Genomic DNA, 16,683 nt, shown 5'->3' with positions numbered 1-16,683 from the left:
CCTACCTGATAGTTTGAGTTGGATGTTGGATGCCTCAATGAATGTGGCATTCACTTTGCTGCTTGTAGTATTGAACCAATCAACAGTCAGAGTAGCAGGCTGTCTTTTTCCTAAATATTCATAAAACCCTTTCCAGAGTGAATTTATGAAAAACACGTCTGAGGGAACTAAATAGAAGTGGGCAGAAAAGAAACAAGGAAACGAGTAAACTACAACAAAGTATCAATCTTCCTAGCCATACTTACGCTGTTCATTTTTTCTGTTACAGCATCAACCCACTATTCTAAAGAGGTATTATAGTAAAAATTTTACAAAAGTAAAGACAATATATCTAATGACCTTTACACACAATTGCCCATAATATACTACACCTGTCTGTTACAATATATATTCTTAAATAACCTCACACTTCATAGCTTATGTGCTTCAGTAAATGTCCTCAGGACTATCAGAAATAATGGACTCTTCCCCTAAAGCCTTGTAGCCTTAAGGTATGAAGAAATAAAGAATAATATTCTGAAGTCAGGGATTCCTGGAAGGAGACACTGTCTTAGGCCATCCCTTTTGTTTCATGAATCTATTAAAGCAGCACTGTGTGTGATTTTCAACTGAATATCAACTGAAATCACTGATTTCCATATACACAAGGCTTTTTTTTTAGTCATTTTTAGAATCCACATCTTTTCTCCATACAATATTACTGCACCTCTGAACAGTGAAGTTGCCAGAGCAGGCAACTTTTTTGGTTTAAAATAAGGGTCTGTTTCTCAGAAACTGCAGTTTGAATAATCTGAAGTAAAAACCCTATAAAATGAAGCATGAATTATAGGAAGAAGTATATGTATTTGGGTCATTTATTTGATGTTATTGGTATTTTTCCTCTGTACAGAAAAAATAAATGATTTACAGGTCATTAAATGTTGTATTTTAAATATCTAGCTAAATCATGAACAGAGTAGAAAAAGTCTCTCTTATTCAATAGTATTTGCAATATCAACATTAATTAAAAAAGAAACACAGATGAGAAAAAAATTCTTAGGAGAAAATATGTTCATTTTATGTCAGATACATTTACAGGGTCCTACATGTCTTGAACATTCATTTCTCCCCTACACATTGCAATATTTCTCCCACATAGTTTGCTGTTATAAACTCCAGGGAGGACTTCCTTCAAACATGATGGTTAAGTTAAACAAATAGTTAAGTTGGCCAAAAAAGACCAACCCCCCTCCCCCCTCCTGGCCAGGCAGCACCCAGTGTTTCCTGGCAGCTTCTGGCAAGTGAAAATAGAGGTTTTTCTACTTAGTTCTAAGATTTTTCTAGCATTACAATTTGAGAAGTAAAGCTTAAAAACCACAATAAAACTTTGTAAAAAAGAACCGTTTAACCAAACACATGATATCTTGACAAAATGGCAGCCCTAGCAACAATTAAAATTCACCCTTACTATCCATGATCACTACAAATGGTACTTGCTAAATAGCTGAAGACTGACATTAGAAGAGTGTTTCACGCTCTTCTAAGTGAACCCTTAATATAAATTATTGGATTTTTTTTTTTGCATTTTATCGAATTCTGAGCACTTGTAAAGACAGCTGTCAATATTTAAGGAAATTTATCAGTGTAGGTATCCTGTGTATCCATTTTGAATAAATTCCATGGATACCTCCTCCTCCACCTAATCGCTGATTGCAAAGATTCCGTGATTCCGTGAAAAAGAAACCCATGTCAATAATACCATGTATTTCCAATAAAAAATACTGACAGGCAGTACATCTGAAAGTCTGATGACTGATTAGCTGTTGACTGTCATATTATTACACTTCCTGCTATGCATTTCATAAAGAGGAAGGATAATAACTTCTTCAGTGCCTTTTGCCTTCAAACTGTGCAAAAGCCACAAGTAAATTTCAATTGGTATCTCACAGTACTTAGAATTCATATATTTTCGGCAAATATATGAATTCTTTAAAGGGTCTTTCAGGCTCTTTTTCCTAGGTGCTTTTTTTTCCTAGGTGCTCATTGCTTTGCTACAATAGTGACATACAGTGCATTTGAAACCTAGCATTTTAAAAATGTTAAAATTATTTTTATTTGCCTTTGCTTTTAATTAAAATTTTGTGTCTGAAGTTATTCTCATGAAGGTGACCATCTACTATTACTGGTATGAACCTGGCAAGTACTATGTAAGACTTTTATAAAGGAGCAGACGTCATACTACTTTTGTCACATTCAACATCTTCAGTATCTAGTTTCTCTAACCACTCTAACTGTCAATAATAGCTGTTAATCTTTGCTAAATAGTACTGTTGACTCAGTATTTAGAGAGTTTGCACTTGCTGCAGATGGACAGAATCAGTAGGGAAAGAAAATAGCAAAATACATTTTTGCTTCCTCAGTCTTGTTTTTGTAAAAGGTTAAAATGCAAGTGCTGCAGTCCCATGGATGCTGCTGAGGAATCGGAGTGGCTCTGACCAATTCTGCCGAGCTTTCGCAATGTCCCTGCCTTTTCCACCCACTGTGGAAAAAACGCAGAATGAGAAAAATGAACTGGGTATTATTACACTAATACTGCACCAACTGCGGATTCTCCTCAGAATGTGACAGATGGGGAAGTCCATGGCTACTCATTAAAACAGCTTCCAAACTATTTTTGCCAAGACTGCACAAAGCAGTGAGAACCATGGGAACCCGAGTATTTCTTAAACTTCACATGGGTATTGCGAGAATTCTTCAGTTGCCATTCAATTACAATTTACAGCACTGTAAAACTGATAGTTACTATTGCTTATGAAAACATTAACTCTGGGGGAACAAAAGCAATTTAATAAACAATAATAAACATAATTTATATTCAGATATTCAAAGGTGGGATATCAGAACATGAATCTATTCTGTTACAAAAACTCTAGTTTAGCAATATTAGCTTCACCCCACTTAAAATACAGATAGCAGCAAATGGAATTCCACCAAAAGCCAAGATAACAAGGTAAAGTAAATGTGCCAAAGTATACAGTGATCTATACTAAAGAGAATTCACAATTTAAACAGACATAATAATAGTTAAGACTTGATTTTCAAAAACAGCTTAGAAGTTTTCCTTGTTAATTACTGTCATTTGTTACACAGTTTTTGTTCTCTTCTTAACACACTGGCATTTTGAATCATAACATTTCTTTTTTTTAAAAAAATGCCTTCCAAATAGTACTTACTTATCAGAACTAGTTATAAGGGACATGACGTGGTGTGAATTGATACTGATGCTCTGCATGCTGAATGTATTTGGAGACTTGGTCTGTGTTTTAATTTGGCATTGAAACTTCAAAACCTGTGTGGTAGCAGATTAATGTATACCTTAGGTGTTCGGTGATGTGAATCCTCCAATAAATGAAGACTGTATATTAATTATAATGAACACATTATATCCTGTGTTATTGTGAGTCTGTAGAAGTAATGCTTTTGAGAAGAACTCATTTATGGTTTCACCTGACACTCTCAGTAATAAACTCACCAGGAAGGTTAATTATTAGCAGAAATACCTTTTTATCCCATCTACTCTACAGAGTCCTTCTGTGAACTGCCATGAGTGTGAACCATTAATCTTATTTTCCCTGCAGCTTGCTACAATTCAGAATACAGAGTTGCAAGCTCATTTATTTGGTGAGAACTCTGTTCATTGCTAAATAAGTTAGTAAAGAAAAAAAAAAGGTCTTTTATTTTCTGAAAATGATTGAAACTGAAAGACCTACATCAAGGATTCCTCAGATGCATTTGTCTGTTTTGTCACTGACAGAAGGAAAAGGTTAACTGCACCCATGTTCATGAGGAGGCACAGAAAAGGAGCAGTAATGTTTGCCTACTGCTGGTGGTCAACGCAGCTTGGGAAACTCTATCTTAGAGTACCTTGAGAGTTTCCATGAACTGAAGGCCATCAAAATGTCCAAAACTGGTTCTGGGTTTGTTGTTTTGATTTTTTTGGTTTCTTACAACACTTGCAATGTAAAGGGCAGAACTCTGAGTGAACCAAATCCCTGCAATTATAGTCTACGCTCATTATAAGGCTCTCCATTATAGCAATCTCTCTGATATAAAACTACTTCAAATCTGGGTTTTGTGTATATATGCTTTATCGTTTTGGTTTGACAGGGCTTTTTGTGCACTTCACAAAAATGGTACAGTAGAAACTGAAAAAATGTTGTTTGGGAAAGAATTTCATAGAATAGGTTTTACATGGCACTAGTTATAGCTATTAAGAAAGACCTCAACATTTATATTCCTTGGAAATGAGTAATAAATACTTAAGTTAAATATTGGAAATAGTTTTATTATCCATAACAATCTAGGGTGTAAATAAATTTGATTTATTTAGATCTAAAACTCTTCTTGTATACAAACCTGGAGTTTTAGTTATTGTTTCATTAACTTCTCTCACTCCTTTACCTACAAGTAAAAAGACAAATTATCATTTTCATGAACATATTTGTTGGTTGTTTTTTTTTTTAATAGAATGTTAAAACAATGCCTGATGGATGCAATCATCACTTATCTAATAGAGCCATATTTAAAACAGAAATAACTGGTCTTGAATACTTTACATGTTAAAACCTATACACTTACACAAAACTATCAGAAAATAATTTAGGTAAACAACATTTTTACTGTGGAAAGTTGTCTGGCTAGCCACGTATTTCATATATTTAGGCCTAAAATTTTTATATCAGTCCCAGTGCTATAAAAGAGAGCCTTATAGAGGGGACAGATACTATATCTAATTATGAATAATAGGATATTAAATATAGCAAAAATTGTGTTAATAGGGATTGACACATTTATGACACAAACCAGCAAAAGCAAGATAGCTGGATTAAAATGACAGGATCAGATATCATGGGAAAGGATCACAACTGGTGTCATTTGCTATGTTTCTGGTACACTCAGCAGAGTTATGTCCATTGACCCCAGATCAAGTTCTGGCCTCACATCATTAGCCACTTTAAAAAGGCTAATATCCTGTAGGAAGATTTGGTCTTGCATGTTTTTTTTTTTTTCCTTTAGGAGCAGAAATTCACTGATTAGATTGATCAAGTGCTAAGAAAGCACAGAAAGCCTGCAGAATTATACCTAACGACTGTAAGCCAATTAAAAAAAGAATCCTTGCTTATCGAAACCTTTTCTGTGCTTTATCTTTAATTTAAAAAAAAAAGAAAATTAACAAAAAACATACAAGATTTATTATCTTAAATTACTACTTATATAGTACCCATGAAAAATCACCCTTTAGGGAACTAGAATTAGAAGACAAATTTTTATGTGTCGATCATGTGTCTTGACAATGTTGAAACAAAGTAGTCTACCTATAAGTAAATGAAAAATCAAATATTGTTCAAACATCAAATTTATTTAGCATTCTTTAACATATTAGAATTAAAAATTATGTTGGAAACATCTTTCCCATGGGATCTGATTATTTTTCCTTTACTCACATTATAAATATAGCTTTGTTTTATTTTTTTGAATTGGGAATTTATAGCCATGTTTATTCGCATATGAAGTACAAATTTAGGCCTCATAAAGATATACTTAGAGCTACTCTAGCAAAACTATATGAATTTTACATGGATGTAAATAAAAGTGGAATCTGGTGCAAAGATGTATTTCTTTTTTTATCATTCATTTTTATTTTAGAAGATTTTTGTAGACAAAAAGCATACTTGAATGAATCTAAATGGCAAACTATGAAATAACTTTTTTTGTTCCTAATAGAAAATCATACATTAAACACTGTATAAATTGAAATACACTTTAAAACTGACATAAATACAGTTAAAAGTAATACTTTATATTGTTTAGGTCTTGTTTGCTTTTGTTACGGGTAAACTTACATATGTGTGCCAGTGCATTTACACACACACATCCACATGTTTTCCTCCATGAGTTCTAGATGCTATGCTCACTTTGATTTTTTTACTGTTTCATTCATAATGTAAAAGCTGTTGTGTCATACGTGTTTTTAAATAGTAAGTGGAAAAATTAATTCTACTATATAAAATGTCAGTGAAAAAGAAATCCAACAAAGTAGGGCCCAACATATCACTTGACTAATGACTTACTTTTACAAATAGGTGATTTTCCTGTCCATTTCATATCTGGTTTACATGTCCGATGCTCTGATCCACCAGCAAGAAAAAATCCTGGCTGACAGGTATACACCAAAGTATACCCTAAAGTAGGAAGATCTATTGCTTTCACATCTACGTGTGCCGGTGTCTCTGGCTGCCTGCAAGCATGAGCTGCAAAGGGTTGTTTAAAGTTAGAAAAAGTGTTGATAAACAGTTTCCATAGGATTAGTGTACATAATTTGAAATAAATGCATGCCAACTTACTCCCTTTCATTATGTAAACTTTGTACACCTTTTAGAAATGTCAAGTAGCTATTAAATGTAAAAGTAACACTCGGAGCATATAATTATATTATTGTGGGAAGATAGAAATGATACCATCACATATTTTTAAACAATACACCAAAATTAAATCATGATAGCAAAAAGAGTTAAAATGAAGGGAGGCACAGGCCATTGTACATGGTGCAATGATTGGTCCTGTGAATTATTGTACTGTCAGAGCTTCAAGCATCACTTCCACTCAGTGTTTTAAAGAGCCTTGAAAATTACAGGGCGGTTATTGTGCTAAATAAATTCATTATAAATTTCAATTGAAATAAAGGTTCCATAGGAAGGCTTTGTCATAGTACATTGATTATAACAGATGTGGTTGCTCAGTATGCTTCTTTCCCTGTGCTCCATGGTGTTCATTTATAACAACGCAAAGATAATTTGAAATAGGATAAGGATCTAAGGTCATTCTAGTGAATTACTTTTACCTTAGATCAGTGTATTTTAATACAATAGTTATTTGATGTCCTCCACCCCATACCGAGCTATAAATACACTAATCATTTACATACCCATGCATAGCCCAGAAACGATGAATTTTGCTGAGTTCTAGTTCATAAAATAATAGCCAACAAAACAGCCCCGTGAATACTTAGGACACTTTTTGTTCTCTATTAATCCAACACACACACAAAAAGCTAGATTAATTTAAAGCAGCTAATGTAGTGGATTAATGAGGATAGACTTTTTTGAGTAAAACTGACAGAATTTTCGTGAACTTCATGAAAAAAAAATCTGAAAAACCTTACATCAAAATAATATCCCAAATACATCTTTGGTCTTAGAATAGGAAATAAAAAAACATTTAAAAATACTGTTTTGAATAAAGTTTATCTTTTTGTAGAATATAATTTACTATGAATTACCACCTGCATTACTTTGTAACTCTTTTAAAATTGCACAACATTCTAACTCATTAAATAAGGAACCAGACTTACGAATGCATTCAGACTGTATGCCACTCCAAGTTAAGTTAGCAAGACAAGAACGGGTGGTAGATCCCTGAATATGGTAACCTTTTCTGCATCTGAAAAAGACTGTGCTCCCAACCTAAGGATCAAAACAGAATGTTAGATAAAAAAAGGTATCCATCACATGTAGTCATATATCAAGACAGTAATAAGCTACTCGAGACATTTTTTCAAAAATAAAAGTGTCCTATTTTTACAGTTTCTAGAGTTAAACTTTTTTTTAATGAGATGAAGAGTTTGAGCAATTGATCTTTTGTAACCTTATTTGAAAGCAATAAGTGGAAAATATTGACAAGGCTGTGTACAGGGAAAAGAACGACACTCATAAATTTCAGCTATTAGTTTGTCAGTGTGACAGAAGCGAACTAAATGACTGTCTCTCTTTCCTGTACATCACTGAATATATTTCGATAGAGCTTGACCATAAAGTCTGTTTCTCATTGTGTGACTTGACTAAAAAAGTTGATCAGAGGAAAAAGAAAAAACCATGAAGAACTGTCCCTACAGTCTACAAATCTGTTTCTACTACAAATCTACAAATAAATTCACTAGAGAAAACTCCAGGCCACAGTTCCTTACACTGCATTTGTTACTATAAACTACCTAAGTTTTACTTATGATTTTCAACTAACAGAGTGATGTTATGGAAAGCCTTCCTATGGTCAACTGTGATATGACCTTTCTCAGAAGAAAAGGTAAAGTAACTGAGAAAACTCTCTTCAGACTTCTGTTGAGAATAGAAAAGCATGAAAACTGGATACAAAATTGAAAGTCATGAATAATTTTCATAACATATGAGACAGAGATTGTGTGGAAAGTTCTAGTAAAATGGACTTGATGGCATTGACAAAAGCAACCAGAATACAAATCCAGGTCAAGATATTTAAGGATGCGGGGCTGACTGGTAATGCATTGCTTTTGTTTTAGATAAAACATCTTGGCAATAAATATGATCAGATGAAATGAAAAAAACACCAAAAAAATAATATTATTTGAAATTATACAACTTTATTAATAAAGTAACGTCACACGGACAAATGCAAGTAGGTTGCGAATGGGCATTGATCAATGTATATTAATAAAATTAGCTTGCAGGTATATAAATGCAGGTAGCTCTACACTGCAAATTTCATAGAAGGACTTCAACGGACATTAAAAATGGGTGGTTATCTTCAGAAGTGCCTACCTGTTAACTATAGACTCCGTCACATATAAACAGATTATCACAATAGATGTTCAGCAAATGCAACACCAGTTCTTCCTGAAGTGGCTTGGGAAATTCACTGGTACTTTTAAAGGTCAAATTACTGATATGGCTTTGTAGACTTATCTATTTATAACTACTTTTTAACTTATACATCTCTCTGTCTTGCCAAGGACACACAGCACGTCCGTAGCAGAGACCGGAACCGAGTATAGCTGGTCTTGACTCTAAGTCACCTTGCTTCTTGTGATCCAAAAGACCAAACAAAAAAATAACGTCTAGGTTCAAGGTAGTTACAGAGCTGTATTTCTCACGTTACAGGCAAAAGTAAAAATAATAGCAGTGCACTCTGTATAATGCTTGGATGGAAAATATTGGAGGCATCTGTAACAGTCAGCGTAGTGAAGCACAGAAGGCACAAAATGAATGGGGCAAGACAGGATGCTGGTAGACAGTGGAAAACCCTTCAAAGGTCTGCTGCCTGTCATCTCACCTTTCTGTAACGAGGAAAGACTGTTAAAGATGGGTTATACTAGATTGGCTAACTCATACAAACAGGAAGCCTACTAATCACATGCCAAAAAAAATCTACTTCACTAGCACTTGCAGAGAAGTCTACATCTTGTACATCTGAAAGTGAAAAACATCTCATCTGAGACTGAAAGCACATTGTATTGAGTTTGTGCAGCAAGGTTTTGGTAGTGGGGGAGCTACAGGAGTGGCTTCTGTGAGAAGCTGCTAGAAGTTTCCCCCGTGTCCAATAGAGCCAAGACAGACCCGCTGCTGGCCAAGGCCAAGGCAATGAGAGGCAATGGTAGCGCCTCTGTGATAACATATTTAAGAAGGATGGAAAAGTTGCTGTGCAACAGCAGCTGCAGCAGCCAGAAGCAAGGAGTGAGAAAATGTGAGAGAAACAACTTTGCAGACACCAAGGTCAGTGAAGAAGGACGGGGAGTAGATGCTCCAGGCACTGGAGCAGAGATTTCCCTGCAGCCGCTGGTGAAGACCATGGCGAGGCAGGCTGCCCCCCTGCAGCCCATGGAGGTTAACAGTGGAGCAGAGAGCCACCTGCAGCCCATGGAGGACCCCCCACCAGAACCGGTGGATACCCGAAGGAGGCTGTGACCCCTTGGAGAGCCCATGCTGGATCAGGCTCCTGGCAGGACCTGTGGAGAGAAGATCCTACGGTGGAGCAGCTTTGCTGGCAGGACTTGTGACCCCATGGGGGACCCACGCTAGAGCAGTTCGTGAAGAACTGCAGCCTGTGGGAAGGACTCACGTTGGAGAAGTTCATGGAGAATTGTCTCCCATCAGAGGGATCCCATGCTGGAGCAGGGGAAGAGTGTGAGGAGTCCTCCCCCTGAGGATGAAGGAGTGTCAGAGACAACAGGTGATGAGCTGACCACAATCCCCATTCCCCGTCCTTCTGCACCGCTTTGGGGCAGGAGGTAGAGAAAATCAGGAGTAAAGTTAAGCCTGGGAAGAAGGGAGGGGTGGAGGGAAAGCATTTTAAGATTTAGCTATTATTTTCTCATTATCCTCCTCTGATCTGATTGGTAATAAATTAAATTCATTTCCCCCAAGTCGGGTCTGTTTTGCCCATGATGGTAACTGGTGAATAATCTCTCCCTGTCCTTATGTCAACTCATGAGTTTTTTGTTATATTTTCTCTCCCCTGTCCAGCTGAGGAAGGGGAGTGATGGAGCGGCTTTGTTGGGCACCTGGCATCCAGCCAGCATCAACCCACCACACACATACTTGAGAAAGACTAAATACAGAACAGATGAAGACCCACCGTTGCCTCTAGAGGTGAAGGAGAAGAGAAAATTAACCTTCATGTTCAACAGACATTAGAACAGTGAATTGGCCAGTACAATTCTATTATTAAAGACAACTTGTGAGGAAAATAAAAGGGGGAGAGAAAAAAAACAACTCCCTGATCAAATTAGGTGCAAAGATTAGAGTTGGTTTTGAAGTGATGACGGGGACAGGAGCAGTGTCAAGATGAGACAATAGACAGAAAACCAACTACACCTATTACTAGAAGAAGAATCACCTCGGGCGTGAGGCACAAGATGTGGCTAGGGGAGAAGCGCCTTGGCATCTGCGAGCCAGGCAGCAGGAGAAGGTGAAGAAAAGAGCTGCCAGCCACAGCAGTGACAGACAGCACAACTGCAGGAGAGGGAGGGTACCAATAACCAGAGGAACTTACAGAGAGGACTTTTTGAAAAACAGATCTACTAACTTGACCGTAATGCCACGGGGCACACTGCTCTAGGTTCAGAAATAAGCAGAACATCCAAATAACATATCTTAGATTCCAATCTCAAATATTTATACCTGAAGAATCTATCCACAAGAGGTTAATCAAACTGTATAATGACTGTGGATTGGTCATTGTTGCATCTACTTTTATTTCCTCGGTCACTTCTCTGACTGACACTCGGTAAACTAATAATCTGTGAGGAATTTGGAAATTATAGAAAGGACATTCATCACAGAGAACCTGGATCCAACACATAGAATAATTTTATCTTCTCTGACTGAATAAAATGTAACATGAATTGCTGATTTAGTAAAGCCACTTGCTGACTTTTTTTGTCAAGGACTACACGGCCTTTGGATCAGGCAGGTTTTTGGTTGTTAGGTATTTACTGACTATTCATCAATGTATGAAAGAATTATGATCATAAAGCAAAGTAATTATATCATGTCATATCATATTAGGTAATCAATTTATAAATAGTCTTCCCTACTGAAGTCTACTAAAGGACTGAATACATGATATATTTGCAAGGTTAGAAGTTCTTTCTTTAAACTGTATGTTCAAAAAAAAAAGGTTGGAATGAAGCATGAGTTTTTATTAAAAAGGAGTGGAAATTTCCTAAGGTTTACATCAGACATTTAAGCCTGCAGATAATTAAATATATTTGTAATTATTAAATGCATCTTCACTTTAGAAAGCTAATAAATAAAAGAAAGGATTACCTCATAACCTCTGGAACTGTTTTGTATTCCAAAATGTGGAGTACCAGGGTCTGTACATGTATTGTGAGCTGGATCTAATGTAAAATGTGAAACATGAGAGATATTATTATGGTATGCAAAGAATTATCTAAAAATGTTTGCAAAGATTAAGTCATTTCATCAATGTCTAGTGATGACAAGAATTAAATTTGTAATGGAATGTGTATATTTCTATATATTACATTTGTATTTCCAATTAAATTTCCAAGATAGGTCACCGTTCTTTGTTTCAGAACATTGCTATTATTTAAGGGTATTTTTTGAGGGTATCTTTGGCAGTGTAGACTTTAGAGTCAGGATTGCATCAATTTTTGCTGAGCTTATCCTTTTAAACCTTTTTTGAATACAAGGTGTATTCACAATGCAAATGGAACATATAGGGAAATATTTTTCTTCTGTTCTTTCCCAATCAACAGCTTAATAATTAAGTTAGATTTCTAAAAAAAACCCAAACAGAACCCAAAAAAAACAAAACCCCAAACCAATCCGCTTTCTTATAGCAACTAAAATACTCAATTTTTTTGATAGAATTCTTTCTATGTCTCCAAGAAAAAAAAAAGTTTCAAATGGACTACCACCCCAGTCATTTCTGGAGAATGAAAAGACAGTCCCCCCACGAAAAAAGATATGCCAACAGAGTATAACTAATTATTTGATGATCAGTTTCATAAGTGTAATTTAAAGCAGCCTGCAACTATTTTTGATTCAGCAATGTTCACTTCACATTCTGATGGTGTATTTGCTTTGGGGTTGCTGAGTCACATCCACCAGGTAGACAGCACAGGACTTGATACAATGGATCTTTCTGTACTACGTGATTCCCTCTTGGCAACCAAGTCTGCTTTTGTGCTGACACTGAATACAAGGAATGCAACTTGGGACTGTATTTCATCTGTAACCATTTTTAGTTTTCTGTAGAGGGAAAACTGAACTTATCACATACGATAATGTGGTATGTCATTCCACTCTCGGTCAACTTCCATTTTCAATGTTGACCATCAGTAGAACATAACAATTCAACTGGACTGATATTTACCAAAAGCTTCAAAAGTTAGGTGGATGTTGACCTAATGTGCGAGAATAAAAGCCAAACACACTCCTGACCTTGAGCTGCTTAAACAGATCAAGAACTTTTTACAAATTATCTTCAGCTGGAATGCTATTGCTAATAATAGACACATGAAGCTGTATTGACTTTTTCAGATACGTCTCATCTGAGGAAACAGTGGGGGAAAAAAGGAAGACTTCTCCAAGAATTTTAAAGAAATTATCAATATCCAGAAATAGAAAAGCTTGCCATCATTTGCTATCTTATGGTACTTCTAGGCATATTTCTAGGTATTGTTCACTGATCTTAATTTTCAAAATGCTTAACAATGGTAACTGTAAATATTTTAGATGGTCTAATATTTTCCTTTTGTGATAACATAAAAATTATGATGCAAAAGAAAAGCTTATGACTTTGATGAAGTATTTTCCATTCACTTCTACATTATGGTATATAAAATATAAATAGAAGTCTCATTATGACATTTTCAAATTTGATTCTTCGCAACAAATCTGCATTTTAGCTTTTGTAAACCTTCATTCCTCTGTTACAAAACATAGATGTAAAATGGATTGCTCAATTCATAAAAACTAGGGACAAAAGAAGTTTTGAATTCATATCAAAAAACTGTATTGAGTGTTAATGTCTTAATTTACAAATACAGGCTGCTTTCAACAATCATGCTTGCCACATTTTCCCAGAGTGCCCACCCCAGCTCTTCCACATAACCAATATCTCAGTCACAGCAAAATATATAAATGGGCTAGAGCCTATAACTGAATGTGTTTGTTCAGAAATATCAAGGAGGATTTTTCTATTATAACACCAAAATAATTTTCTCTGGCAAGTCACCTCGAGTTGGAACAAATGCTGATGTCAGTGGGAGTTACAGGTATCCATCATTTCTCTCAGTTTGTCTGATTGTGTAACATGCAAAAAGCCTATCAGTTGCACATCAGTCAATGAGAAACTGGTAATACTTGGCAGTTTATCAGAATTTCAAAAGATCAGACCCAGCACGCTTCATCCTTTTGAACTGTACAAGCCACTTTCACAAAGCCCAAAAAGCTTTCTGATTTAGGACTGATCCTGACAAATGCCTTTAACTCTCCAGTGACAGAATCTGGTCTTTAATCTGCCAAAGTCTTCTGTGTATCTAAAAGATTCTAAAAATAGATGGAACAAATTTATGCACTTACAGTTATTGACATTCTGCATTTCCAGCAGACGAGCAATCATGTAAATTTACAAATGACTTCATATGTGATTGTGTTTATCCTAAAATTTTTACACTCAAAATATAACCCTATTTATCTAGTTCTTTTTATATTACAGAGACGTTTTCTATATTTGGAAAACTAATTGCTAGATTTCATAGAATCATAGAATGGTTAGAGCTGGAAGGGACCTTAAAGACCATCTAGCTCCAACCTCCCTGCCATGGCCAGGGACACCTTCCACTAGAGCAGGCCTTGAACACTTCCAGGGATGGAGCACCCACTTTTCTGGGCAACCTGTTCCAGTGTCTCTTCGTAATATCTAATCTAAATCTACCCTCTTTCAGTTTCAAAACATTACCCCTTGTCCTACACTACACTGTCTGATAGAGAGACCTCCTCATCTTTCCTGTGGGCCCTTGTTAAATACTGAAAGGCCGCAACAAGGTCTCCCTGGAGCCTTCTCTTCTCAAGGCTGAGCAGCCCCAACTCTCTCAACCTGTCTTCGTAGGAGAGGTGCTCCAGCCCTCTGATCATCCTCGTGGCCCTCCTCTGGACTTGCTCCCACAGGTCCATGTCCTTCTTACGTTGGGGCCCCCCAGAGCTGGATGCAGGACTGCAGGTGGGGTCTCACGAGAGCGGAGTAGAGGGGCAGAATCACCTCCCTCAACCTGCTTGCCACTATTTACTGTAGTGTAATAGTTTATCAAGAATATTCTCAGTAGAAACAGCCTAAATATTAGTAGTTATTACCAATGCATGTTGGCTGAATTCCACTCCAAGTACCATCAGCTTGGCAGAATCTTCTTGAAGAGCCTATCAGAATAAAAGGGGGTCTGCACTGAAAGCTAACTTCAGATCTGTAGGTGAAACTTTTTCCATTGAGGCGTCCTTCTGCTGGAGTACCAGGATCACCACAAAACACAGCTAGTACATAAAAAAGGAAAGAAAAAAAAAGTTACTAAAAACTGCACATGCTTCGACTGAAGTATTCTACATTTTTTTATGTGCTAGTCAGGTATACTGAATATGAGTGCAAATGCTATGTTCATTTATCTGTGTAGGACTGTAGCTCAGATAAATTCTTGACAGCAATTTAAAATGAATTGTCACTGTTATAGTTATTATAAGCATAAAACTTAACCTGGAAAAATCGACCTTTTAATTGAGACACTTAAATGCTGATTAGATTTGGATGACAAAGTAATCTCAAAGTAGACAACGCTATATTGTAATGCTTTAAAATGTATCCAGTTTTTACATCAGTCACCCTCAGATGAGTAGGCTGAACATTTTTGACCTAATTAAGTAAAAGGAAAAATGTTTGTCATAGTCCTGACAAGATTTCAAGTACTGAAAGAGATGAGTTGACAGATTTAGAAGAAGGAGAAAAACAAATACAAACAAGATTCGAAGGTATGTACTTGCCTTCAGGAAAGAAAAAAAGGGAGAAAAAAAGGGAGAGCAAGACTATGAGCTTGAGGGTTAGGATCTTTGTTTTCACCCAATAATGGAAATTGAAATAGGGAAGAAAAAAGAAAAGTGTAAGGGAAAATTTTAATCAGGCTCACTACAAGTCAAATTCAGAACATTCAAAAAGATTTTCAGTAAGGCAAATGGTGATGGGTCCAATTAGGTAATAAGAGATGGAGGTGACTTTTGGGGAAAGGAAGAAGACCATGACCTTACATGGGCACAACCACTCAAATTCATAATGAGGTATGTTTTTTGGAAGAAGGAGGGAGAATCCTGCGGTAGTCCATATCTACCTATCTTGCTGAGTCCTTTTTAAACTGTGAGAAACTGACAGTAGCCCAAGACAACTGATTGTAGCCTGAGACAACCAATTGTACCTTCATTGAAGCCCAACACAACTGTACCCTGAAAACTTACGCAAACACTGTGGGATGTCTCCCCGCCAAATTCCTCGACCCTCACAGGAGAGAATAGCTGTGTTAGATAGCTGATAGCCTTCTGCACAGCTGTAACTCACACTGGCACCCCAGCGATAATCAGATCCTTCCACTTTCCCATAGAGTACTGTTGGAGGGGGGCCACAAGTAATAGCTGTGTCATAAAAAGAAAAGTTAAGAATTTCAAGAGTTTATAGGGTTTAGCAGAATGCAACATAATATTTACTCATGCTTTTGAAACTAAAAAAAAATTTAATGTTGTTCAGTTCCAACAAAGCATTTATGTGTTGATAGAGCAGCCTGTGATAGACAGAAAACCAATTTAAATACAAAAATACCACCTATAGGTTTAGGAAGTCCCTGACCTTTGAGTTGCTGGAAGCAAGAAGAGTATACAGCTTACCTAGTTCTGAATCTCTTCCCTACATATTCTTTACTGATCAGTGTTGGCAATAGGCTACTGAGCTAGGTAAAAGTTTTATATAAACATGATTTATTTAAATAAATATGTTTCTACGATTCTATGATTCTAAATATTGACATTTTATTTTAAATTAATTTTTCAGCACTATTTAAAGCTTTTAATAAGACTTTGTTCATTCACCTGCTCATTTTCTAAGGCTTTCAGCACACAATGGACATTGACTTTATCGGTAATTAGTGGCTTGAAAAATATTCTGATGTTTTCCAACTTCTGAAAGAATGCCCAAAACAATGAAATCTGGAATGACCAAATTTACACTTACACATGATTTTGTTCAACAAAGAGCACAACTGTAAAATCACTCAGTCGGTGACTTTTACAACAGAAAATGCAGTCAGTTGACTACATTCGCCAAAATTTAATCAGT

General features: G+C 36.1%; 1 protein-coding gene across 1 annotated transcript in view; it reads right to left on the bottom strand.

Annotated features, from left to right (window-relative positions):
* The window catches only part of CSMD1 (CUB and Sushi multiple domains 1), a 1,197,588-nt gene that overhangs the window by 14,579 nt on the left and 1,166,326 nt on the right, over nucleotides 1-16,683 (bottom strand). The window contains exons 60-66 of the mRNA XM_074581652.1: nucleotides 15,813-15,986; nucleotides 14,673-14,846; nucleotides 11,616-11,689; nucleotides 7,391-7,502; nucleotides 6,111-6,290; nucleotides 4,396-4,440; nucleotides 6-167 (exon numbers count right to left, since the gene is read on the bottom strand). Coding sequence (XP_074437753.1) covers nucleotides 6-167; nucleotides 4,396-4,440; nucleotides 6,111-6,290; nucleotides 7,391-7,502; nucleotides 11,616-11,689; nucleotides 14,673-14,846; nucleotides 15,813-15,986 — 921 coding nt within the window. The remainder of the gene's footprint in view (nucleotides 1-5; nucleotides 168-4,395; nucleotides 4,441-6,110; nucleotides 6,291-7,390; nucleotides 7,503-11,615; nucleotides 11,690-14,672; nucleotides 14,847-15,812; nucleotides 15,987-16,683) is intronic.

The sequence above is a fragment of the Larus michahellis genome, chromosome 3 (genome assembly GCF_964199755.1).
Source record: "Larus michahellis chromosome 3, bLarMic1.1, whole genome shotgun sequence".
Classification (NCBI taxonomy): Eukaryota; Metazoa; Chordata; class Aves; order Charadriiformes; family Laridae; genus Larus; species Larus michahellis.
The sequence above is the reverse complement of the archived record's forward strand: the minus strand, read 5'-3'. Positions and strand labels throughout refer to the sequence as shown.